This window comes from Petromyzon marinus, unplaced genomic scaffold (genome assembly GCF_048934315.1).
Source record: "Petromyzon marinus isolate PM22_M1 ecotype Great Lakes invasive population unplaced genomic scaffold, UKy_Petmar_22M1.pri1.0 PM_G_Scaffold_72, whole genome shotgun sequence".
Taxonomy (NCBI): Eukaryota; Metazoa; Chordata; class Hyperoartia; order Petromyzontiformes; family Petromyzontidae; genus Petromyzon; species Petromyzon marinus.
In genome coordinates this window covers 533,040-557,328 of record NW_027423027.1, presented here as the reverse complement: position 1 = coordinate 557,328, position 24,289 = coordinate 533,040, and the positions used below count along the sequence as shown (strand labels likewise).

The following is a 24,289-nucleotide window of genomic DNA, read 5'->3' as shown; positions in this document are numbered from 1 at the left end:
TGTCTGTATGTAATTGTCCGTATGTAAGTGTCTTTATGTAAGAGTCTGTATGTAAGTGTCTGTATGTAATGTCGTCTGTCTGTGTGTGTGTGTGTACGCTTAAGGTACACACACACACACAGACAGACGACATTGCCTGGGACTTGACACCTGTCAAGCACGCCGATTATTCACCGGCGTTTTATATCTTTAACCCGTCGATGCCATGTGTTTAAATAAACTCTACTTCCCTGGTGTCTACTTCCTTAACTCGGATAACCCTGTAGGGCAATGGCTCTTCACAACCTGAGGGTGCGAGATTCCCTTTCTGGGGGGGTACGAGACACGGCCAGATTTGTTTTCTTTAGAAGGTGAAAAAACAAAACGCAAATTTAGCGTGGATACGTTAGTACAACTACTTTGTTTCATCAACCCCTGTGTATTTATTGTGGCCTTACGTCCCACAGGGGGTGCAGAGGAGTTGCTGTGTACAGTAAAACCTTGGATTGCGAGTAACTTGGCCTGCGAGTGTTTGGCGAGACGGGCTACATTTGTAAATAAATATTAACTTGATAAACGAGCGAGGTTCTCGCAATACGCGCAGCGCACGTGTAGACACGCTTTGTACTGCCGGGCGTCACGTGATCACAACTGATGTACCGAGTGCTCTGATTATACGCGAGTGCTTTGGATTACAAAACACGTTTCCGGAACGAATCGAGCTCGCGATCCCACGGTTTCTACCGTATCGACGTTGTACGACGTTGTTAACGGCTGAGAGCCACAAGGGGTGGCAGGCTGCGGTCAAGGTGAAGAGACACCGCTCTCGGGGGAAGGACGGCCGGGGGTTGAAACGATAAAAGGGAGAGAGGGCGAAGGGGGAGGAGGAGGGGAACGCCTAAATGCGCCCGAATGAGCGAGCTGAAAAATAACGCTCCAACATTTACCTCTCCTGAGACAGCTCTGATTCCAGGACGTTCACCGCGTTCAAGGCGTCTCTGAGGTCATTCTCCAAGACGCGCTCTTTTGCTTTCGCTCCGTTGAGTTCGCTCTGGAAGGTAAACGACGCCCCAAGATGCGGCGCCGGGCGACGCGAATTGCCACATTTGTGCGCGCAAAAAAGAGCATCCGCAGCGACGACAATTGACGCAATTCTAACACGCGTTTGCAAACGATAACGCTCACAGGGAAGTGTTGCGCGGGTTATTATTTTACCCGTAGATTTAAGAAACGTTCGAAATACCTTGCTTTCGTTTTTCAGCGTTTCCATGGCGGCTATCCGCTGTTCCATTTGACAGACGGCTTCTTGGAGTGAAGCTCTCTCTCGTTTGAACGCGTCTAAGGATTCCTTCACGCAAGACACGACACGAGACCAACACTTCCTACGATACCCCAAGATGTGTTTATTGCACCACGGTGGGCGTAAGCTCTCGGATGCCGTAGCGATAGGTTTTACCCTTTTAACTGGCACCAAAAACTGACACCTTTATTCAAGGCATCATGTCTGCAATAACCGCAACACAAGCAGTCAAAATGCAAGCAAAAAAGAGACAACTCTGATAATGATATTGGCACTGTCCTTGAATTTGATTGGTCCACACCCGAGACGGCTTTTCTTAGAGCCTAGTCTCCACTGGTGTTGGACCAGAAGACGCCAAAAGGCGTACAACTCAAAAACAGCGCACTATCAGAGTATTGAGGGCTCGGGGTGAGCATTTACATTATGAGACCTCCTTTGCCAGTAACAAGATATAGGAATAGGTTTTTACCCTTTTAACTGGCACCAAAAACTGACACCTTTATTCAAGGCATCATGTCTGCAATAACCGCAACACAAGCAGTCAAAATGCAAGCAAAAAGACAACTCTGATAACGATATTGGCACTGTCCTTGAATTTGATTGGTCCACACCCGAGACGGCTTTTCTTAGAGCCTAGTCTCCACTGGTGTTGGACCAGAAGATGCCAAAAGGCGTACAACTCAAAAACAACGCACTATCAGAGTATTGAGGGCTCGGGGTGAGCATTTACATTATGAGACCTCCTTTGCCAGTAACAAGATATAGGAATAGGTTTTTACCCTTTTAACTGGCACAAAAAACTCAAATTCAAGGACAGTGCCAATATTATTATCAGAGTTGTCTCTTTTGTTTGCATTTTGACTGCTTGTGTTGTGGTTATTGCAGACATGATGCCTTGAATAAAGGTGTCAGTTTTTCGTGCCAGTTTAAAAGGGTAGAACCTATTACTATATCTTGTTACTGGCAAAGGAGGTCTCATAATGTAAATGCTCTCGGATGCCGTCTGAACGTTCCCTTTCTCTCCCCCCTCCCCCCCCCCCACGTGCTCCCCGAGCCTCTCAGGAGCTCAACGTGAAACGCCTTGCCAAGCAAAACAAAAAATATTGGGACGCGACCCAAACGCCGTTGCGAGCACAGCGACGGAGACCGACGCAGTGGCCGGCGTTCCGTGTTTGATAAAATCGAAAAGCACCGTTAGACCTCCTTTGCCAGTGCCAAAATATAATAATATAATAGGGGTTTTCCCCCTTTTTTCTGGCAACAAAACTGAAACCTTTTTATACAAGGATTCATGTCGCTGCATCGACCACAATACCTGCAGTCAAAACGCAAACAAAAAAACCTACTATGATAATATATATATGTGGCATTGTCCTTGAAACTGATTGGTCCACACCTAGGGACGGCTTTCTTTTGAGCCTCGACCCAATTGGTGCTAGACCACATGACGCCAAAAGGCGTCACACAGCTCAAAGACAATGCACTATCCAGGTAATGAGGGCTCGGGGTGAGCATCTACATCATTGGACCTCCTTTGCCAGTGCCAAAATATAATAATAGAGGGGTTTTCCCCCTTTTTTTGGCAACAAAACTGAAACCTTTTTTTACGAGGAGTCACGTCGCTGCATTGACCACAATATACCTGCAGTCAAAATTCAAACAAAAAACCTACTATGATAATATATGTGGCATTGTCCTTGAAACTGATTGGTCCACGCCAAAAGGCGTCACACAGCTCAAAGACAATGTACGCCTTTTGGCGTCATCTTGTCGAGCACCAATTGGGTCGAGGCTCAAAAGAAAGCCGTCCCTTGGTGTGGACCAATCAGTTTCAAGGACAATGCCACATATATATTATCATAGTAGGTTTTTTGTTTGCATTTTGACTGCAGGTATTGTGGTTATTGCAGTGACGTGAATCCTCGTAAAAAGGTTTCAGTTTTATTGCCAGAAAAAAGAGGAAAAACCCTATTATTATAAATCGAAAAGCGATTGTGTTTTTTTTTGGGTAACAAAGTGCGAGCCCCAATACGGCAACGCTGCATAGCTTGCTCAAGCAGGTGACTTCGCTGGCGGAAAACAATCCCAACGCAATTGAACCATTTCAGAGAAGTGGGGCGGGTGGGAAGATAAATCGAAATCATTAATGTAGCTGCTACAAAGCTTTGGAACCATCTAGCATCGTCTCTTAGCACCTTCACTCTGTCATCTCTGTCCTCACCTAAACCGACTGTTAAGATCACAAAAGTTTCAAATGTGAATGTAAATAGTACAATCTAATTGATTTATTTTAAAAATGTGAACCTGTGTAATTGTTCAAATAGAATGATTTGCTGAGCCACCATTGACAAAGAGCTTTTTTGGCTCATTGGGCTTTACTTGGCTAATGAACTTGTGAACTACAATCGCGACGTTGAACGTCGTCCGCTCTTCTGGCTGATATTGCGATAGACGACATTGAAATGTGCTCACCAGCGTTTCGCGATGTTTCATGTCGTTATTGTCGCTTGCAATCTTCAAATTACCTAAAAGTATTAATCGAGTGATAATATTAATTAAGGATTACCAATAAACGTTGGACAACGATGAAAATATATTAAACAGACGTTAACAATGTACACTCCTGATAGAGGTCAAATGTCACACGTGCGATAAATAATTAACACTCGCAATGGTCACTGACACTCTCAAAACGTTGCCTACCTATTTCTGTATTTTTTTCACGAATATTTCTTTCAAGCCTGCTACGAATCTCAGCTTCTTCGCTGCGCCTGATAAAAAAAAAACATAACAAGACATCTGCCTCATTTAATTGTTTAAAAAAATGTCATACGCAACGCAGTACACAATCAATGCAAGACGAAAATCGTCCCCGTGTAGCCTTAACAGACTGTTGGGTCAAGTGCTGCTCGCGAGCATCATTGTTAAGGCCGGCACGGTACACGAGGGGGTGGGTGGCCAGCACCACGCCCGGCCGCCTTTGTCTCCCCAGTGGCAATGTTCACACACCGCACCAGGGTACTCATTTGAGGCCGAGTTGAGTGGAGGCCCGGGACCGGTTCGGATAATCGTCACGCGGACGTTGTGTTCGTGATGTGCGGCAGAAGCCAGATTAAACGATGCAGAAAACTGCATCGGTAAACAAACTGTACTCTATTATTGGTTCTTTCGGTAAAGTCACCACGTAGAAGGGAAACAATAAAATAATAAAAATATAAAACGATAAAATTCTCACGTGTGAAAACCACATATCAAGAAAATTTTCTTGCAGTGGTTTTCACACCTGACGATGATTGCTTGCGTTGCAGTCGAAACGTCGTGAGAATTTAATTGTTTTATATTTTTAATATTTTAGTGTTTCCCTTCTACGTGGTGACTTTACCGAAAGAACCAAGAATATAAATCGCTGCAGTCACGAAAGCTTTAAATAAAAATTTAAACTGTACTGTATTTGTTTTGCTTTACAGATACAACAACAGTCAGAGATGTTCTACGCAATGCAGCGCCTTCTCCTTAGTAGCTCCCAACGTCTGAAATTCACAAACTTGAAAACTCGCTAATAACTTAATTGGGGGAAACACGAAGCAACTGTCGCCCCCTACTGCAAAATAATTGCAGACCCAGCGCATCGTGGCTGCTTCTCCCTCTCCCCCCTCCTCCGTTCCGAACAATGATGGACTCGTCCGTCTGAACAAAGCTCGTCGCTTTCCGTGGTGCTAACGTTGAAACAAGGAAAAAATAAACCGGCATGCTAATCCCTCACACTAACATTCTGCCTTTAACATCCTGCTAATCCAACACATTAACACAGCTATTTCAATGCTAAATTATTCTGTTGATATGTAAACTCGGACTTTAACACCCTGCTAATCCAACACATTAACACAGCTACTTCAATGCTAAATCCTTCTGTTGATATGTAAACTCTGACTTTAACATAGCTACTTCCGTGACCAGTCACATGCTGATCCCTCACACTAACATCATGCTAATCTCCCAGTTACATTCTAATTTGTTGACTTTAACATCCTGCTAATCCAACACATTAACACAGCTACATCAATGCTAAATCCTTATGTTGATATGTAAACTCGGACTTTAACATAGCTACTTCCGTGACCAGTCACATGCTGATCCCTCACGTTAACATTCTGCTAATCTCCCAGTTACATGCTAATTCCTCACATCAACATCATGCTAATCTCCCAGTTACATGCTAATTCCTCACATTAACATCCTGCTAATCTCCCAGTTACATGCTAATTCCTCACATCAACATCATGCTAATCCAACACATTAACTTAGCTACTTCAATGCTAAATCCTTCTGTTGATATGTAAACTCTGACTTTAACATAGCTACTTCCGTGACCAGTCACATGCTGATCCCTCACACTAACATCATGCTAATCTCCCAGTTACATGCTAATTTCTGACTTTAACATCCTGCTAATCCAACACATTAACACAGCTACATCAATGCTAAATCCTTATGTTGATATGTAAACTCGGACTTTAACATAGCTACTTCCGTGACCAGTCACATGCTGATCCCTCACGTTAACATTCTGCTAATCTCCCAGTTACATGCTAATTCCTCACATCAACATCATGCTAATCTCCCAGTTACATGCTAATTCCTCACATTAACATCCTGCTAATCTCCCAGTTACATGCTAATTCCTCACATCAACATCATGCTAATCTCCCAGTTACATGCTAATTCCTCACATTAACATCATGCTAATCCAACACATTAACTTAGCTACTTCAATGCTAAATCCTTCTGTTGATATGTAAACTCCTAAGTCAAGGGGCTCTGCTCCTCCCACCCAGCTTAAAAGACGCTGCCAAGCTTAGCAGTGTTCACTCGAGCGCCGTCTTCCCGACAGTTCTGTTTCTTCACCTGAGGAAGGCTACTTGTGTTGTGGCCGAAACGTCGTGAGAATTTTATTTTGTTTTATTTTTATTATTTTATTTCCATTCTACGTGGTGGTGACTTTACCGAAAGAACCAAGAATATGAATCCCTGCAGTCACGAAAGCTTTAAATGGAAATTTAAACTGTACTGTATTTGTTTTGCTTTACAGATACCACAACAGTCAGAGATGTTCTACGCAATGCAGCGCCTTCTCCTTAGTAGCTCCCAACGTCTGAAATTCACAAACTTGAAAACTCGCTAATAACTTAATTGGGGGAAACACGAAGCAATTGTCGCCCCCTACTGCAAAACAATTGCAGACCCCCTTCTAAACGTGAACACTGCGGGGCAGTGTCCTTCACTGCAAGGCCGGCGGGCCACGAGCGGCCCCTGGTGGCCTCTTGTGCGGCCCCTGACAATACCCAGATCTGAAATCACCTCCCCATCGTCGTCGTCGTCGTCGTCCTCGTGTGCTGCTGTCAAACCCAGCAGTGTTAAAACGTGTGGCGGCCCTCACGCTGTACCGTGTCTTATCGGCGGACGTGCCCCACCCCCCCCGACCCGCCCTCGCCCTCCGCCACCTCTGAAAATGAGTGAAGAACACCACCGTGGTGCTTTCCTGCGTCAACCAGCGTAGTACGTGACAATAGCGACGCAACGATAATTAACATCTTCTTTGGTTCTTTCGGTAAAGTCACCATCACGTAGATTGAGAATAAAATAATAAATTGATAAAATGACACGATAAAATTCTCACATTTCGGGCCACGACACAAGCGGCCTTCATCAGGTGAAGGGACGAGAATGTCTGGAGGACAGCGCTGGAGCGCTGAGGCAGTCTCGTCCCTTCACCTGATGAAGGCCGCTTGTGTTGTGGCCGAAACGTCGTGAGAATTTTATCGTGTTATTAAATTTTATTAATTTATTATTTAATACAATTAATCCTTGCAGTCACGAACGCTTTAAATCGATGATTAATGTCTCGGCACGCGCCACGTTCCGTGTTGTAAAAGTTCACCACTTGCCTCTGGCTGGCTGCTGCTGTCAACTCTTCGTTTGCCTTCTCCAGGTTTTGCACAATCACGTTCAGGTCCCGACGTTCGTGCTGCAGCTTGTCGCACGACAGCCGCTGCCCCGCGGTGCTTGCGGTGAACTCTCGCTCCTTCTCCGCAAAACTTCTCTCCGCGTTTTGCATCCCAGCCTGCATTCAGACCGTACGATGATGAAATCGATGAGGCGGGTGACCCGCTGCATTTGTTCAGATACAGTTAAAAAAGCTTGAGACTTTTCCAAAAAGGCTAAGAGAAAACCATTCCTTATTCTTGATTCTTTCGGTAAAGTCGCCACGTAGAAGGGAAACTATAAAATGATTAAAATATCAAACAATTAAATTCTCACGACGTTTCGACGACAACACAAGCAATCATCATCAGGTGTGAAAACCACAGCAAGAACATTTGGAATAAGTGGCGGTGAAAAATGTTTCTTGCTGTGGTGTTCACACCTGATGATGATTGCTTGAGTTGCCGTCGAAACGTCGTGAGAATTTTATTGTTGTATATTTTTATTATTTTGTTTCCTTTCTACGTGGCGACTTTACCCGAAAGAACCAAGAATATGAATCCCTGCAGTGACAAAAGCTTTAAATCAAAAAGAAAACCATTCCGTTAAAAATATCCAGTTAAGGAATGCAGACAATATTAGCGATGTAATAAATATGAACGGATACATATTCTTAGCTCTTTCGGTAAAGTCACGTTGAAGGGAAACAATAAAAATAATAAAATATATATAAAACAATAAAAATTCTCACGACGTTTCGACCATAACACAAACGGTCGTCATCAGGTGTGTCGGTTTGCATTAATGTATTTATTTTTAAAACACCATTTAAACACCGTTTAAAAATAAATTAATTAATGCAAACCGACACACCTGATGACGACCGTTTGTGTTATGGTCGAAACGTCGTGAGAATTTTTATTGTTTTAAATATATTTTATTATTTTGTTTCCCTTCAACGTGGTGACTTTACCGAAAGAGCTAAGAATATGAATCGCTGCAGTCACGAAAGCTTTAAATAAAAAAAATGAACGGATAGGTCACCTGCAGCGTGCTTTCAATTTCCCGACGGCGATTTACTTCGAGTTTCAGGGTACCACTTTCTTTCTGCATTTGCTCAAGCCGTGCTTGAAAGTTGCCTGTTAATTCATGCAAAACAAATGAAATCGGGATCGACTTTCACGGTCGGGACGTGCAGACATTTGCCCACCGCGCACACGCACAAACACATCCGGGCTCGTTGGCAATAAAAAGCGGGCAACTTGAAGTGTGCTCTCACGCTCTGTTTCTTCGAGTCGAGCGCAGCTTTCAATGGAATCTTGCAGCTTTTGCGAGGCCATTTTGAGCTCTTCATTTTTTAACTCCAACAGCTCGGACATTTCTTTGGCCTAAGAGCGAAAAGACGGAACTCTCTGTTTGCTAACTACTGAACGACAAAGATAATAATACGACTTTACGCACGGATCTATGAAATGACCTACTGCTGGGCAAGGCGAGTTTTCTGGTTTGAAAGTCATCATTGAAGTCAGATAAGTTGTGTTTACCAGACTGAAATGAACTTGAGAAATCAAGACAAAGAGGTCGAAATGTGCAGATCCCATATATTTCGTTGAACAAATGCGTTTAGGGCACTGAATACGTTCTAAAGTGGAAATAATTCACATTTTAAGCATTATATTGTTATACAGACGTTTGTAAATTGTAAAAGCAATGTATGAACACTGTACACAATGGCAATAGTAGGCGTTAAAGGCAATAGTTTGGGATAGGAACATTAATATATCAGTTTTTATTTGAAGGTGATCTTGATCTTCAAAGGATATTTTATGATTGAGACAGGCATGCCTTTAGGAGCTGCATTTCTTACATTTGAAATCAACAAAAATTAATGAGCCTGAATTATAACAGACCCTTGGGGTTTGAGCTATATATATACACACTGGTTTGTAAAAGGTAATGCATGGTCATTTAATCCAATTTTTTTTTTATCCCAACGTGCATTTAAAATGTGAGCAAAAGCGATCAGCTCGTGGATTCGCCCGAACCTGGCTTTCTTTAATCGTCAACTTGTTTACAAAGTCCCACCGCGCTCTTTCCATTTCTTCCACAGCTGCTTCCACTGCGTACGACACACGCGTCATGCATTTAAAATGTGAGCAAAAGCGATGAGCTCATGAATTCGCGCGAACCTGGCTTTCTTTAATCGTCAACTTGTTTACAAAGTCCCACCGCGCTCTCCCCGTCGCTTCCACAGCTGCTTCCACTGCGTACGACACACGCGCGTCGCACGTTCGACAAAGTGGCTGAGCGCGTCAATATTCATCCAGTAAAAACCACAACGGTCATTGATCATCATCGACAGTGCTCTGCGTATCACTGAGCAGCCGTGCATTGCGTCACCCGGCACGAGACTCACCTTTGCACAACGCAATATTCTTGTCATTTTGAGACTTTAAATTCAATTCGCTGAAAGTCACCGCAAACGTCTTTAAGAGAGGATGACAGCGGGGATCCAGCATTAATGTTAAATGTGCACGTGCGTACGTTTATACCGTTACACGTTTCTCAAGAAATACAATTAAATGAAAACAAAATTTAAAAAGCATCACACATTTTACCTTCAGTTCTGCTTTCAGCGACGAATGAACAGCTTCCACTTCTTCTTGTTCTGTTTCAGCTGCCATTATCACCGTGCGGACGTGACCCACGTGAGTCAACGACAAGCAAGTTTAATCACTAAACGTGTTACACCGTCAACGTCCATTATCACCGTACGCACGTGACCCACGTGAGTCAACGACAATCAAGTTTAATCACTAAACGTGTTACACCGTCAATGTCATTATCACCGTACGCATGTGACCCACGTGAGTCAACGACAATCAAGTTTAATCACTAAACGTGTTACACCGTCAACGTCCATTATCACCGTACGCACGTGACCCACGTGAGTCAACGACAAGCAAGTTTAATCACTAAACGTGTAACACCGGCAACGTCCAATGGTCGGCGAATGTTGAGAATGTACCTCTGGTTAATGTTTGTTGCACTGAAGAGGACTGGCCCTTCAGATCGTCACACATCTGCCTGGTGGCACGGATCCTTACGGACACGGGCACATTGCAAGGACGGCGGGTCAGAAAACCTTCGTAGGAACGTATCCGCCATTTTAAGGCAAAGCGCATTGCAGATGAAGATATTCTTGGTTCTTTCGGTGAAGTCACGTAGAAGGGAAACAACAAAATAAAAACTCACCGTGATTTTGTTGTTTTCTGTGACTTTACAGAAAGAACCAAAGAACGTGAATTCCTGCAGTCGCGAAAGTTTTTAAAATGAAAATGCAGAGAGGATGTTGGTGTCATCAACAAGTCGCTCGTTTGTTCTGCCGGCGTGACCTCTGACCTCCACCCAGTAGTCCACTCAGGGGCGGAGCAACAGGGGGGGATGGGGGGGGTCAGCCCCCCCCCCTGAAAATTTGGGGAAGTCGGCAATCGGGATAACCGGATATCCGGCTGCTGCAAAATGCCGCAGGCTGCCACCTTGTGATGCCACCTTGTGTGCTGCCCTGCAGGCTGTCACCTTGTGCTGCCCTGCAGGCTGCCACCTCGTGTGCTGCCCTGCAGGCTACCACCTTGTGTGCTGCCCTGCAGGCTACCACCCCGTGTGCTGCCCTGCAGGCTACCACCTTGTGATGTCACCTTGTGCTGCCCTGCAGACTGCCACCTTGTGCTGCTGCCCTGCCAGCTGCCACCTTGTGATGTCACCTTGTGTGCTGCCACCTCGTGCTGCCCTGTAGGCTGCCACCTTGTGCTGCCCTGCAGGCTGCCACCTTGTGTGCTGCCCTGCAGGCTGTCACCTTGTGCTGCCCTGCAGGCTACCACCTTGTGCTGCCACCTTGTGATGTCACCTTGTGATGTCACCTCGTGCTGCCCTGCAGGCTGCCACCTTGTGTGCTGCCCTGCAGGCTGCCACCTTGCGTGCTGCCCTGCAGGCTGCTTGAGCGGCAGCCTTGCGAACTTATCGAACTTACTGGCCACGTCGGCGGCTCCGACCTATTAATAAACTCCGCAGCTCAAATCCAATAATTAGTTTTATACATTTGTGGTGCCCATTGGAAAACACAAACACACTGAGATATCTCAGAATGTTGAAGTCAGCAACCCCCCCAAAGTCAAAATCCTGGCTCCTCGCCCCTGAGTCCACCGGACATCTCTGAAATCTACCGGACATTTGTTACAAAAAAAAGAGCTTCATTGCTCTTCGGGTTTCTCCAGTAAGTTTAGGAACCTAAACAGAGGACAAAGATGAAATTCGAGGGAAATGAATAACTTCTTACTTCTCCATTAAATCTCCTTTGATGTCAATCACGTCTTGAAGTTGCGCGCTGAGGTGTACATTTTCAAGCTGAAAGGAAACACGACACACACACTTCGCTGAGGTGACGCATACCGCTTCAACACAGTTGTCTGATAATTGTTATCTGACACACAGCACTGATAATGACGTTCGGGTTTCATAAAGCATCGTCAATCATGCAGACAAAGCGATCGCTGAGGAACCACAGACACGAATCTTATTGCTGTCCAATTGAAGCTACAAACAGATTAGAAGTACCTTTAAATTATTGTCTTGGCAAACCAAGTGTTTCTCTATTTTAGTTAACAATGACGAATGATGAGTGGACACAATTACCAATCATAATGATGACTATGGGGAATCCACAAAAACAACCTAATCGTGATTATAACCAGACGAAATTAATGAGTCTGAAACAATATGCAAATGTAGCAACGTTATTTGAGATGCCACTGCATCTCCCATTGAGCACGGTTGGCTACGTACGGTGTGAAAGAAGTTCAACATACACACACGTAGCACGGTTGGCTACGTACTGTGTGAAAGATGTTCAACATACACACACATAGCACGGTTGGCTACGTACGGTGTGAAAGAAGTTCAACAAACACACACACAGCACGGTTGGCTACGTACGGTGTGAAAGATGTTCCACATACACACACGTAGCACGGTTGGCTACGTACGGTGTGAAAGATGTTCAACATACACACACACATAGCACGGTTGGCTAAGTACGGTGTGAAAGAAGTTCAACATACACACACGTAGCACGGTTGGCTACGTACGGTGTGAAAGAAGTTCAACATACACACACATAGCACAGGTGGCTACGTACGGTGTGAAAGAAGTTCAACAAACACACACATAGCACGGTTGGCTACGTACGGTGTGAAAGAAGTTCAACATACACACACACGTAGCACGGTTGGCTACGTACGGTGTGAAAGAAGTTCAACATACACACACGTAGCACGGTTGGCTACGTACGGTGTGAAAGATGTTCAACATACACACACATAGCACGGTTGGCTACGTACGGTGTGAAAGAAGTTCAACATACACACACACACATAGCACGGTTGGCTACGTACGGTGTGAAAGAAGTTCAACATACACACACATAGCACGGTTGGCTACGTACGGTGTGAAAGATGTTCAACATACACACACGTAGCACGGTTGGCTACGTACGGTGTGAAAGAAGTTCAACATACACACACGTAGCATGGTTGGCTACGCACGGTGTGAAAGATGTTCAACATACACACACGTAGCACGGTTGGCTACGTACGGTGTGAAAGATGTTCAATATACACACACAGCACGGTTGGCTACGTACGGTGTGAAAGAAGTTCAACATACACACAGTGCACTGAGGAAAACCAAACCTGATCATTGGCTACGTGTCTACGTCAAAAGATTGATGAAGTTTACCGATTAGCTGACAATAAATGTTTGGGTTTGGAGAAATGAGGAGCCACTCACACCAACATTGAATGAAAGCGTTTCACTGCTTTAGTCGACAAGACTAAGAGATTTATTTTTGGTTCTTTCGGTAAAGTCACCACGTAGAAGGGAAACAATAAAGTAATAAAAATATAAAACAATATAATTCTCACGACGTTTCGACGGCAACACAAGCAATCATCGTCAGGTGTGAAAACCACAGCAAGAAAATTTTAAAAAAGTGGCGGTGACATTTTTTTCTTGCGGTGGTTTTCACACCTGATGATGATCGCTTGCGTTGCAGTCAAAACGTCGTGAGAATTTTATTGTTTTAAATTTTTATTATTTTATTTTTTCCCTTCTACGTGGCGACTTTACCGAAAGAATCAAGAAGAAGACGAAGAAGAGATTTGAAGTTTACGTCACTGCAGGATTCCATAATCTTTGGTTCATTCGGTAAAGTCACCACCACGTAGAAGGGAAACAATAAAATAATAAAAATATCAAACAATAAAAGTCTCACGACGTTTCGACTGCAACACAAGCAATCATCATCAGGTGTGAAAACCACAGCAAGAATTTTTTTTTAAAGAGCGGCGGTGAAAATTGTTTTCTTGCTGTGGTTTTCACACCTGACGATGATCGCTTGCGTTGCAGTCGAAACGTCATGATAATTTGATCGTTTTAAATTTTTATTATTTTATTGATTCCCTTCTACGTGGCGGTGACTTTACCGAAAGAACCAAGAATATGAATCCCTGCAGTCACGAAATATTTAAATAAAAATTTAATAAGACTAAGAGATTTGAAGTTTTTCGTCACCGCAGGAATCCACAGTCTTTGCTTTCATTCAAGTAAAGTCGCGTAGCGCGTATAAAAATACAACACAAAATAATAAATCAAATCACGACGTTTCCATCGCGACACCACAGGCGGCGGTCGTCCTCAGGCGAAAATAAAAATTAAACCTCTTGCTGCTGCTGCTGTTGTTGTTGTTGTTGTGACAGGACTCTCTCGCTGGTTCAGCAGTTCCACTGCAGGGATTACTTTTTTTACCGCCCTAGGACAAAGCGCTTGAGGTGTTGCGATCGAAACGTCGTGGACATTTTATCATCTTTATACCTACCACGTGACTTTACCGAAGTAACCAAAGATTAAAGGCCAAGAGAATGACCGCGCGCAATGCACAAATACTCCGCGGAAACTCGACAAGTCGTCGGCCCGCAAACCAACTCAGCCATTCGCTTGTTTCTCTAAATAGCAGTAACACTAAATCACTCATATTACGGGAATACAAACGCTTTATATTTTTAAACGCAGCTACGAGGTTTTTTTTTAGGGGGGGCGCATTTAGACCCGAGGGTTAAGGTCGTTTTTCCTCACCTAATTTTTAAATATCACGAGTTTAATTTAATAATAATAATGACGTACATTGTAATTACTCTCCGGATCAGCCTGCATCACAACCCCGCGACCACCCGGAGGAGCATGGAGGACCACCGGTGGTACGGGGGAGGGAGGGAGGGTGACCACACTGTGAGAAGCACTGCTTTAGAGAAATAAGACCACTTACTGCTGCTGCTGTTGCCCACCTGTGTTACTCACAGCCCTGAGGACCACCCGGAGGAGCGTGGTGGACCACCGGTGATACCGGGGGTAAGTGACCACACTGAGAAGCACTGCTTTAGAGAAATGAGACCACTTACTGCTGCTGCTACCCACCTGTGTTTGTCGAGTTGATTTCTGCAGAGCGTCGGCCGTCTCCTGGGCCATTCTGACAGCTTCCTCCTTTTTGCTGAGCTCAGAGTGAACTCTGACCTTCCACATGTTCAACTTGTTCATTTCATAGCGCAAAGAATTGTACGTCCTTGACACGTGATCTTTATTCTGCGAAGAAAAAAGAACAACCAAACACAACACACGGCATGAGGAGCGTGTGTCAGCAGCTTCCCAAGCCGTAGTGTCGTGAACACATCAAGATTTTCCGCTGCCCGATGACCGATCATTCGCGATAAACGTTCTTGGGTTGGCTCGCGTAAGTGTGTGTCGTTACCCTCCACCACCCGACCCAGCCAGTGAGGTTTGTCACGTAAACAAAACGCGCCAGTGAATTACTACTTCGGCCCACCGGTGTGTCGGAGAGTAAATCCACAACATTTACACATTCATACTTTACGCGATATAACCCAAAAAACATTTATTATACGAATATAATTGGTCGTGAAAGCCTACGTGTTGAACTGATTATTATTACTCCATTTCAACCGAAAACTCGATCAAGTCATGTACAAGCACAAATACACGGTTTTTTTATTTTTTAAATTAACTTTCCCTTAAAACGTCTTTGCCAAGTGCTATGAACGTAAAAATGTTTAAGGCGCAGATCTGAAATTGTTTGATCGTAATCACTGCTGGCAAAAGGGCCTCCACTAGAGGGCGCTCAGTAGAGGCTGAACTCTTCCACGCTGTTCAAGACGTCTTGGAAGAGAAACCCTCACTAGGGGCTGAACTCTTCCACGCTGGGGAGACGTCTTGGTAGAGAAACCCTCACTAGGGGCTGAACTCTTCCACGCTGTTCAAGACGTCTTGGAAGAGAAACCCTCCCTAGGGGCTGAACTCTTCCACGCTGGGGAGACGTCTTGGTAGAGAAACCCTCACTAGGGGCTGAACTCTTCCACGCTGTTCAAGACGTCTTGGAAGAGAAACCCTCCCTAGGGGCTGAACTCTTCCACGCTGGGGAGACGTCTTGGTAGAGAAACCCTCACTAGGGGCTGAACTCTTCCACGCTGTTCAAGACGTCTTGGAAGTGAAACCCTCACTAGGGGCTGAACTCTTCCACGCTGTTCAAGACGTCTTGGTAGAGAAACCCTCACTAGGGGCTGAACTCTTCCACGCTGTTCAAGACGTCTTGGAAGAGAAACCCTCACTAAGGGCTGAACTCTTCCACGCAGTTCAAGACGTCTTCGTAGAGAAACCCTCACTAGGGGCTGAACTCTTCCACGCTGTTCAAGACGTCTTAAAGGAAGAGAAACCCTCACTAGGGGCTGAACTCTTCCACGCTGTTCAAGACGTCTTGGTTAGAGAAACCCTCACTAGGGGCTGAACTCTTCCATGCTGTTCAAGACGTCTTGGTAGAGAAACCCTCACTAGGGGCTGAACTCTTCCACGCTGTTCAAGACGTCTTGGAAGAGAAACCCTCACTAGGGGCTGAACTCTTCCACGCTGTTCAAGACGTCTTGGTAGAGAAACCCTCACTAGGGGCTGAACTCTTCCACGCTGGGGAGACGTCTTGGAAGAGAAACCCTCACTAGGGGCTGAACTCTTCCACGCTGTTCAAGACGTCTTGGAAGAGAAACCCTCACTAGGGGCTGAACTCTTCCACGCTGTTCAAGACGTTTTGGTAGAGAAACCCTCACTAGGGGCTGAACTCTTCCACGCTGTTCAAGACGTCTTGGTAGAGGAACCCTCACTAGGGGCTGAACTCTTCCACGCTGTTCAAGACGTCTTGGTAGAGAAACCCTCACTAGGGGCTGAACTCTTCCACGCTGTTCAAGACGTCTTGGTAGAGAAACCCTCACTAGGGGCTGAACTCTTCCACGCTGTTCAAGACGTCGTGGAAGAGAAACCCTCACTAAGGGCTAAACTCTTCCACGCTGTTCAAGACGTCTTGGAAGAGAAACCCTCACTAGGGGCTGAACTCTTCCACGCTGTTCAAGACGTCTTGGAAGAGAAACCCTCACTAGGGGCTGAACTCTTCCACGCTGTTCAAGACGTCTTGGTAGAGGAACCCTCACTAGGGGCTGAACTCTTCCACGCCGTTCAAGACGTCTTGGTAGAGAAACCCTCACTAGGGGCTGAACTCTTCCACGCTGTTCAAGACGTCTTGGAAGTGAAACCCTCACTAGGGGCTGAACTCTTCCACGCCGTTCAAGACGTCTTGGTAGAGGAACCCTCACTAGGGGCTGAACTCTTCCACGCTGTTCAAGACGTCTTGGTAGAGAAACCCTCACTAGGGGCTGAACTCTTCCACGCTGTTCAAGACATCTTGGAAGAGAAACCCTCACTAGGGGCTGAACTCTTCCACGCTGTTCAAGACGTCTTGGAAGAGAAACCCTCACTAGGGGCTGAACTCTTCCACGCTGTTCAAGACCTCTTGGTAGAGAAACCCTCACTAGGGGCTGAACTCTTCCACGCTGTTCAAGACGTCTTGGTAGAGGAACCCTCACTAGTGGCTGAACTCTTCCACGCTGTTCAAGACGTCTTGGTAGAGGAACCCTCACTAGGGGCTGAACTCTTCCACGCTGTTCAAGACGTCTTGGAAGAGAAACCCTCACTAGGGGCTGAACTCTTCCACGCTGTTCAAGATGTCTTGGTAGAGAAACCCTCTCTAGAGACTGAACTCTTCCACGCTGTTCAAGATGTCTTGGTAGAGAAGCCCTCACTAGGGGCTGAACTCTTCCACGCTGTTCAAGACGTCTTGGAAGAGAAACCCTCACTAGGGGCTGAACTCTTCCACGCTGTTCAAGACGTCTTCGTAGAGAAACCCTCACTAGGGGCTGAACTCTTCCACGCTGTTCAAGACGTCTTGGAAGAGAAACCCTCACTAGGGGCTGAACTCTTCCACGCTGTTCAAGACGTCTTAAAGGAAGAGAAACCCTCACTAGGGGCTGAACTCTTCCACGCTGTTCAAGACGTCTTGGTAGAGGAACCCTCACTAGGGGCTGAACTCTTCCACGCCGTTCAAGACGTCTTGGTAGAGAAACCCTCACTAGGGGCTGAACTCTTCCACGCTGTTCAAGACGCCTTGGAAGTGAAACCCTCACTAGGGGCTGAACTCTTCCACGCCGTTCAAGACGTCTTGGTAGAGGAACCCTCACTAGGGGCTGAACTCTTCCACGCTGTTCAAGATGTCTTGGAAGAGAAACCCTCACTAGGGGCTGAACTCTTCCACGCTGTTCAAGACGTCTTGGAAGAGAAACCCTCACTAGGGGCTGAACTCTTCCACGCTGTTCAAGACGTCTTGGTAGAGAAACCCTCACTAGGGGCTGAACTCTTCCACGCTGTTCAAGACGTCTTGGTAGAGGAACCCTCACTAGGGGCTGAACTCTTCCACGCTGTTCAAGACGTCTTGGAAGAGAAACCCTCACTAGGGGCTGAACTCTTCCACGCTGTTCAAGATGTCTTGGTAGAGAAACCCTCACTAGGGGCTGAACTCTTCCACGCTGTTCAAGACGTCTTGGAAGAGAAACCCTCACTAGGGGCTGAACTCTTCCACGCTGTTCAAGACGTCTTAAAGGAAGAGAAACCCTCACTAGGGGCTGAACTCTTCCACGCTGTTCAAGACGTCTTGGTAGAGGAACCCTCACTAGGGGCTGAACTCTTCCACGCCGTTCAAGACGTCTTGGTAGAGAAACCCTCACTAGGGGCTGAACTCTTCCACGCTGTTCAAGACGTCTTGGAAGTGAAACCCTCACTAGGGGCTGAACTCTTCCACGCCGTTCAAGACGTCTTGGTAGAGGAACCCTCACTAGGGGCTGAACTCTTCCACGCTGTTCAAGACGTCTTGGTAGAGAAACCCTCACTAGGGGATGAACTCTTCCACGCTGTTCAAGACATCTTGGAAGAGAAACCCTCACTAGGGGCTAAACTCTTCCACGCTGTTCAAGACGTCGTGGAAGAGAAACCCTCACTAAGGGCTAAACTCTTCCACGCTGTTCAAGACGTCTTGGAAGAGAAACCCTCACTAGGGGCTGAACTCTTCCACGCTGTTCAAGACGTCTTGGAAGAGAAACCCTCACTAGGGGCTGAACTCTTCCACGCTGTTCAAGACGTCTTGGTAGAGGAACCCTCACTAGGGGCTGAACTCTTCCACGCCATTCAAGACGTCTTGGTAGAGAAACCCTCACTAGGGGCTGAACTCTTCCACGCTGTTCAAGACGTCTTGGAAGTGAAACCCTCACTAGGGGCTGAACTCTTCCACGCCGTTCAAGACGTCTTGGTAGAGGAACCCTCACTAGGGGCTGAACTCTTCCACGCTGTTCAAGACGTCTTGGTAGAGAAACCCTCACTAGGGGCTGAACTCTTCCACGCTGTTCAAGACATCTTGGAAGAGAAACCCTCACTAGGGGCTGAACTCTTCCACGCTGTTCAAGACGTCTTGGAAGAGAAACCCTCACTAGGGGCTGAACTCTTCCACGCTGTTCAAGACCTCTTGGTAGAGAAACCCTCACTAGGGGCTGAACTCTTCCACGCTGTTCAAGACGTCTTGGTAGAGGAACCCTCACTAGTGGCTGAACTCTTCCACGCTGTTCAAGACGTCTTGGTAGAGGAACCCTCACTAGGGGCTGAACTCTTCCACGCTGTTCAAGACGTCTTGGAAGAGAAACCCTCACTAGGGGCTGAACTCTTCCACGCTGTTCAAGATGTCTTGGTAGAGAAACCCTCACTAGAAACTGAACTCTTCCACGCTGTTCAAGATGTCTTGGTAGAGAAGCCCTCACTAGGGGCTGAACTCTTCCACGCTGTTCAAGACGTCTTGGAAGAGAAACCCTCACTAGGGGCTGAACTCTTCCACGCTGTTCAAGACGTCTTCGTAGAGAAACCCTCACTAGGGGCTGAACCCTTCCACGCTGTTCAAGACGTCTTGGAAGAGAAACCCTCACTAGGGGCTGAACTCTTCCACGCTGTTCAAGACGTCTTAAAGGAAGAGAAACCCTCACTAGGGGCTGAACTCTTCCACGCTGTTCAAGACGTCTTGGTAGAGGAACCCTCACTAGGGGCTGAACTCTTCCACGCCGTTCAAGACGTCTTGGTAGAGAAACCCTCACTAGGGGCTGAACTCTTCCACGCTGTTCAAGACGCCTTGGAAGTGAAACCCTCACTAGGGGCTGAACTCTTCCACGCCGTTCAAGACGTCTTGGTAGAGGAACCCTCACTAGGGGCTGAACTCTTCCACGCTGTTCAAGACGTCTTGGTAGAGAAACCTTCACTAGGGGCTGAACTCTTCCACGCTGTTCAAGACATCTTGGAAGAGAAACCCTCACTAGGGGCTGAACTCTTCCACGCTGTTCAAGACGTCTTGGAAGAGAAACCCTCACTAGGGGCTGAACTCTTCCACGCTGTTCAAGACGTCTTGGTAGAGAAACCCTCACTAGGGGCTGAACTCTTCCACGCTGTTCAAGACGTCTTGGTAGAGGAACCCTCACTAGGGGCTGAACTCTTCCACGCTGTTCAAGACGTCTTGGAAGAGAAACCCTCACTAGGGGCTGAACTCTTCCACGCTGTTCAAGATGTCTTGGTAGAGAAACCCTCACTAGGGGCTGAACTCTTCCACGCTGTTCAAGACGTCTTGGAAGAGAAACCCTCACTAGGGGCTGAACTCTTCCACGCTGTTCAAGACGTTTTAAAGGAAGAGAAACCCTCACTAGGGGCTGAACTCTTCCACGCTGTTCAAGACGTCTTGGTAGAGGAACCCTCACTAGGGGCTGAACTCTTCCACGCCGTTCAAGACGTCTTGGTAGAGAAACCCTCACTAGGGGCTGAACTCTTCCACGCTGTTCAAGACGTCTTGGAAGTGAAACCCTCACTAGGGGCTGAACTCTTCCACGCCGTTCAAGACGTCTTGGTAGAGGAACCCTCACTAGGGGCTGAACTCTTCCACCCTGTTCAAGACGTCTTGGTAGAGAAACCCTCACTAGGGGATGAACTCTTCCACGCTGTTCAAGACATCTTGGAAGAGAAACCCTCACTAGGGGCTGAACTCTTCCACGCTGTTCAAGACGTCTTGGAAGAGAAACCCTCACTAGGGGCTGAACTCTTCCACGCTGTTCAAGACGTCTTGGAAGAGAAACCCTCACTAGGGGCTGAACTCTTCCACGCTGTTCAAGATGTCTTGGAAGAGAAACCCTCACTAGAGACTGAACTCTTCCACGCTGTTCAAGATGTCTTGGTAGAGAAGCCCTCACTAGGGGCTGAACTCTTCCACGCTGTTCAAGACGTCTTGGTAAAGACACCCTCACTAGGGGCTGAACTCTTCCACGCTGTTCAAGACGTCTTGGTAGAGAAACCCTCACTAGGGGCTGAACTCCTCCACGCTGGGGAGACGTCTTGGAAGTGATGGTAGTACCCACACTTTACCCCACCACATGCGGCCTGCCATTCAACTGCGGTGTACCAATATATACTGCAGAGTGGACAGAGGTGGGACATTGTAGACACGTGCCTATTAAACCTGGCACGCCTGGACATCACGACCTTGTGGACCGCAAGTCCAGCGTGCTGAACCATTGCGCACCGTGGCAGCAGCCCCAAGCTTCGTGAAACTAAATAAATTTTCACTTGAAGCTTTCACGACTGCAGTGATTCACATTCTCGGTTCTTTCGGTAAAGTCACCGCCACGTAGAAAGGGAAACAATAAAATTATCACGACGTTTCGACTGCAACACAAGCAGCGATCATCGTCAGGTGTGAAAACCACAGCAAGAAAATTTGAAAAAAGTTTTTTTTAAACGTCAGTACCACGGAGAGCGATTTGGCAGCTTGTTCAGATGTTTGAAACGTCGCGAGAATTTTATTGTTTTATATTTTTATTATTGTATCGTTTCCCTTCTACGTGGTGACTTTACCGAAAGAACCGAGAATATGAAACTAGATGAATCGGTATTTTCTTAAAATGACCGTATTATTAATGTGAAATAACGATGCACATCTGTGGACACGTTTCAATGTGATCAGCGAGTCATCTTGCCTCTTGCCCATCAAGCGGCAGCGGCGGCGGCGGTGGCGTGCTCTGCCGAGGTTGATGCTGCTCAGTGATGTTTGCTTGAGCTGCGAACAAAAATTGCGCACAATTAAGTTAAAGTACATCCTAGATTTAAAGCTTTCGTGACTGCTAGGATCCATACTCTTTGGTTCTATTGGTTCTATTGGGTTTATTTTCACCTACGTGACTTTACCCAATAGAACCAAAGAGTATTAAAGTACATCGTTCATAATAGCACCGCACGAGATGTACATTGGTACACGTTGACACACGTATCGCTTTTTAGAACTTTCCAACTGAGGTTTAGTGCTCAGCTCAGTCGGGGTGTCTGTCGGCAATGAGAGGTTATGATGAGCATCATAAATATGAATAAATCTTCAGTAAAATTGCGTTCTGATATAAAGTGCTTGCCCTGTAGAAAAATCGGCGAACTGACCAAAAGTTTTTTCCCAAAAAAACTTTGGAGACAAAAGCCAGCATTAAAGGAACCCATCAACTAAACGAAACTAAACTTGTTATTTTACCACGTAAGAGCCCGCTCGGATACGTAGCTCTTGTTCAGAAGCGACCTGGCCACAGTTGATAAGCTCAACAAAGTGGTTCATCACCACGTGTCAATGTATATCAGCCGCATTACTCTTAAACGTCACGTTTTTCTAAATGCGCGGGGAAACAACGCAGGGCATGGAGCAACATCAACACCGCCGTGGGGAGAACGCGCAAACTTTCAAACGCACGGGCGTCAGGGGTCGGGATCGAACCCATGCCCCTCCTGCGTACCGGGCGAGGTAGTTAACATCTCCTAGCCACCGTGATGATGATGATGATGATGAGAGAGAGACACGCAAACTCCAAATACACAGCAACAGGCGTCAGGGTTGGGATCGAACCCACGACCCTCCTGCGTACCGGGCGAGGTAGTTAACATCTCCTAGCCACCGTGATGATGATGATGAGAGAGAGACACGCAAACTCCAAATACACAGCAACAGGCGTCAGGGGTCGGGATCGAACCCACGACCTCCTGCGTACCGGGCGAGGTAGTTAACGTCTCCTAGCCACCGTGATGATGATGATGAGAGAGAGACACGCAAACTCCAAATACACAGCAACAGGCGTCAGGGGTCGGGATCGAACCCACGACCCTCCTGCGTACCAGGCGAGGTAGTTAACGTCTCCTAGCCAACGCGGTCCACCTGCCCTAGGCACGCACACCTAGGCCGAGCCGCTTTTCATCGCGGCGTGACGGACGTACCGCCTCTTGCGTTCCTGGGGCAAGCGCTGCCTAACCATCGTTATCGTCAATGACTAAGCAGAGCACCGCACCGTACTTCTGACGTCAAACGCCGGTTGAAAAGCGCAAGCGGAATTCGTGCTCGGCGATCAATGTGGACATCGGAGGATTGAGATCGTTTTAAGTAAAATAAGCGGCGCGATTGGTTTACAGATTGGAGCCAGGCGATACACGGGGCCATGATCTACAGCTGAAAGGAATACCTTGACCTTGGCGGTGTCACTTGACCATGACCAAGTTGACTGACCTTGCAATAGCATCCTCTGTGCTTGACCTTGTTGAACCTGTCCAGTTTCACCACGACCCACTTGACCTTGTCCAAGTTGACCCCAAGCGTGACCCAATGGCTCCTGGACTTGGCCCAGTGGACAATGAGATTGCCTTGGCTGACTCAGGCCCTGATTAGGTTGACCTCGGCCTTGCCCCAGCAGACCATGGGCGTGCCCTGACAGTCCCTGGCCCTGCTCGGGTTGACGCTGACCCTGTTTTGGCTGAGTCTGACCTCGGCCCAATTGGGGTTTTTTTTTCCCGTCGTGATATTGGCTCTGCCCTGGCTGATTGTGGCCTTGAATTGCCACTCCGTCGCCTTCCCCCGGCTGACCCTGCCCTTTATTACCCCAACCTTGAGTCGATGGCCCCTGCCCTGGCTGATTGTGGCCTTGAATTGCCACTCCGTCGCCTTCCCCCGGCTGACCCTGCCCTTTATTACCCCAACCTTGAATCGAAGGCCCCTGCCCTGGCTGATTGTGGCCTTGAATTGCCACTCCGTCGCCTTCCCCCGGCTGACCCTGCCCTTTATTACCCCAACCTTGAACCGATGGCCCCTGGATTTGCCCACCAGATTGACCTTCACCTTGTCCCATCTGACACCACCCGTGACCCAACATCACCTGGAATGGCCCCGTTTGACCGCGACCTTGCCCTAGCTGACTCTGGCCACGGCTCGATGGCTCCCGGACCTGCCTAGATTGACGGTGACCTCGTTCATTCTCTGAAACACTGCCCAAGATGCACCGTATTTTGAAGTCGGGGAGCGTGGAAAAACTGCTGCCCAAATTTCGGCTGAAGGTTTCATTGTCGTTCCCCTCCATGTTGTATTCTTTGCACACTCCTCCGATAGCCGTCTTCCTGCATGACGCACAGACACCGTGTACGTGCACGCAAGAA

The 24,289-nt window shown here is 47.0% G+C and overlaps 1 protein-coding gene across 4 annotated transcripts; it reads right to left on the bottom strand.

Annotated features, from left to right (window-relative positions):
* Window positions 1-364: 364 nt before the first annotated feature.
* Window positions 365-24,272, bottom strand: LOC142920529 (uncharacterized). Of its 4 annotated transcripts, none has more exons than XM_076062810.1 (15): window positions 23,370-24,272; window positions 21,814-21,893; window positions 14,789-14,953; window positions 11,598-11,665; window positions 10,290-10,363; window positions 9,880-9,938; window positions 9,678-9,747; window positions 9,451-9,524; window positions 8,541-8,649; window positions 8,306-8,400; window positions 7,225-7,400; window positions 3,983-4,050; window positions 3,752-3,804; window positions 1,223-1,327; window positions 365-1,030 (listed from the first exon to the last, which is right to left on the bottom strand). In XM_076062810.1, exons 1-15 carry the CDS (start codon window positions 24,211-24,213, stop codon window positions 923-925), a joined length of 2,148 nt encoding a protein of 715 aa, XP_075918925.1. In that variant the 5' UTR covers window positions 24,214-24,272; the 3' UTR covers window positions 365-922. The 4 variants fall into 4 exon arrangements, with proteins under 4 accessions (XP_075918925.1, XP_075918927.1, XP_075918924.1 ...); XM_076062812.1 differs by lacking the exon at window positions 9,451-9,524 and adding an exon at window positions 9,307-9,380 and having other exon boundaries at window positions 366-1,030; window positions 24,137-24,272; XM_076062809.1 differs by lacking the exon at window positions 9,451-9,524 and adding an exon at window positions 9,307-9,380 and having other exon boundaries at window positions 367-1,030.
* Window positions 24,273-24,289: the final 17 nt, after the last annotated feature.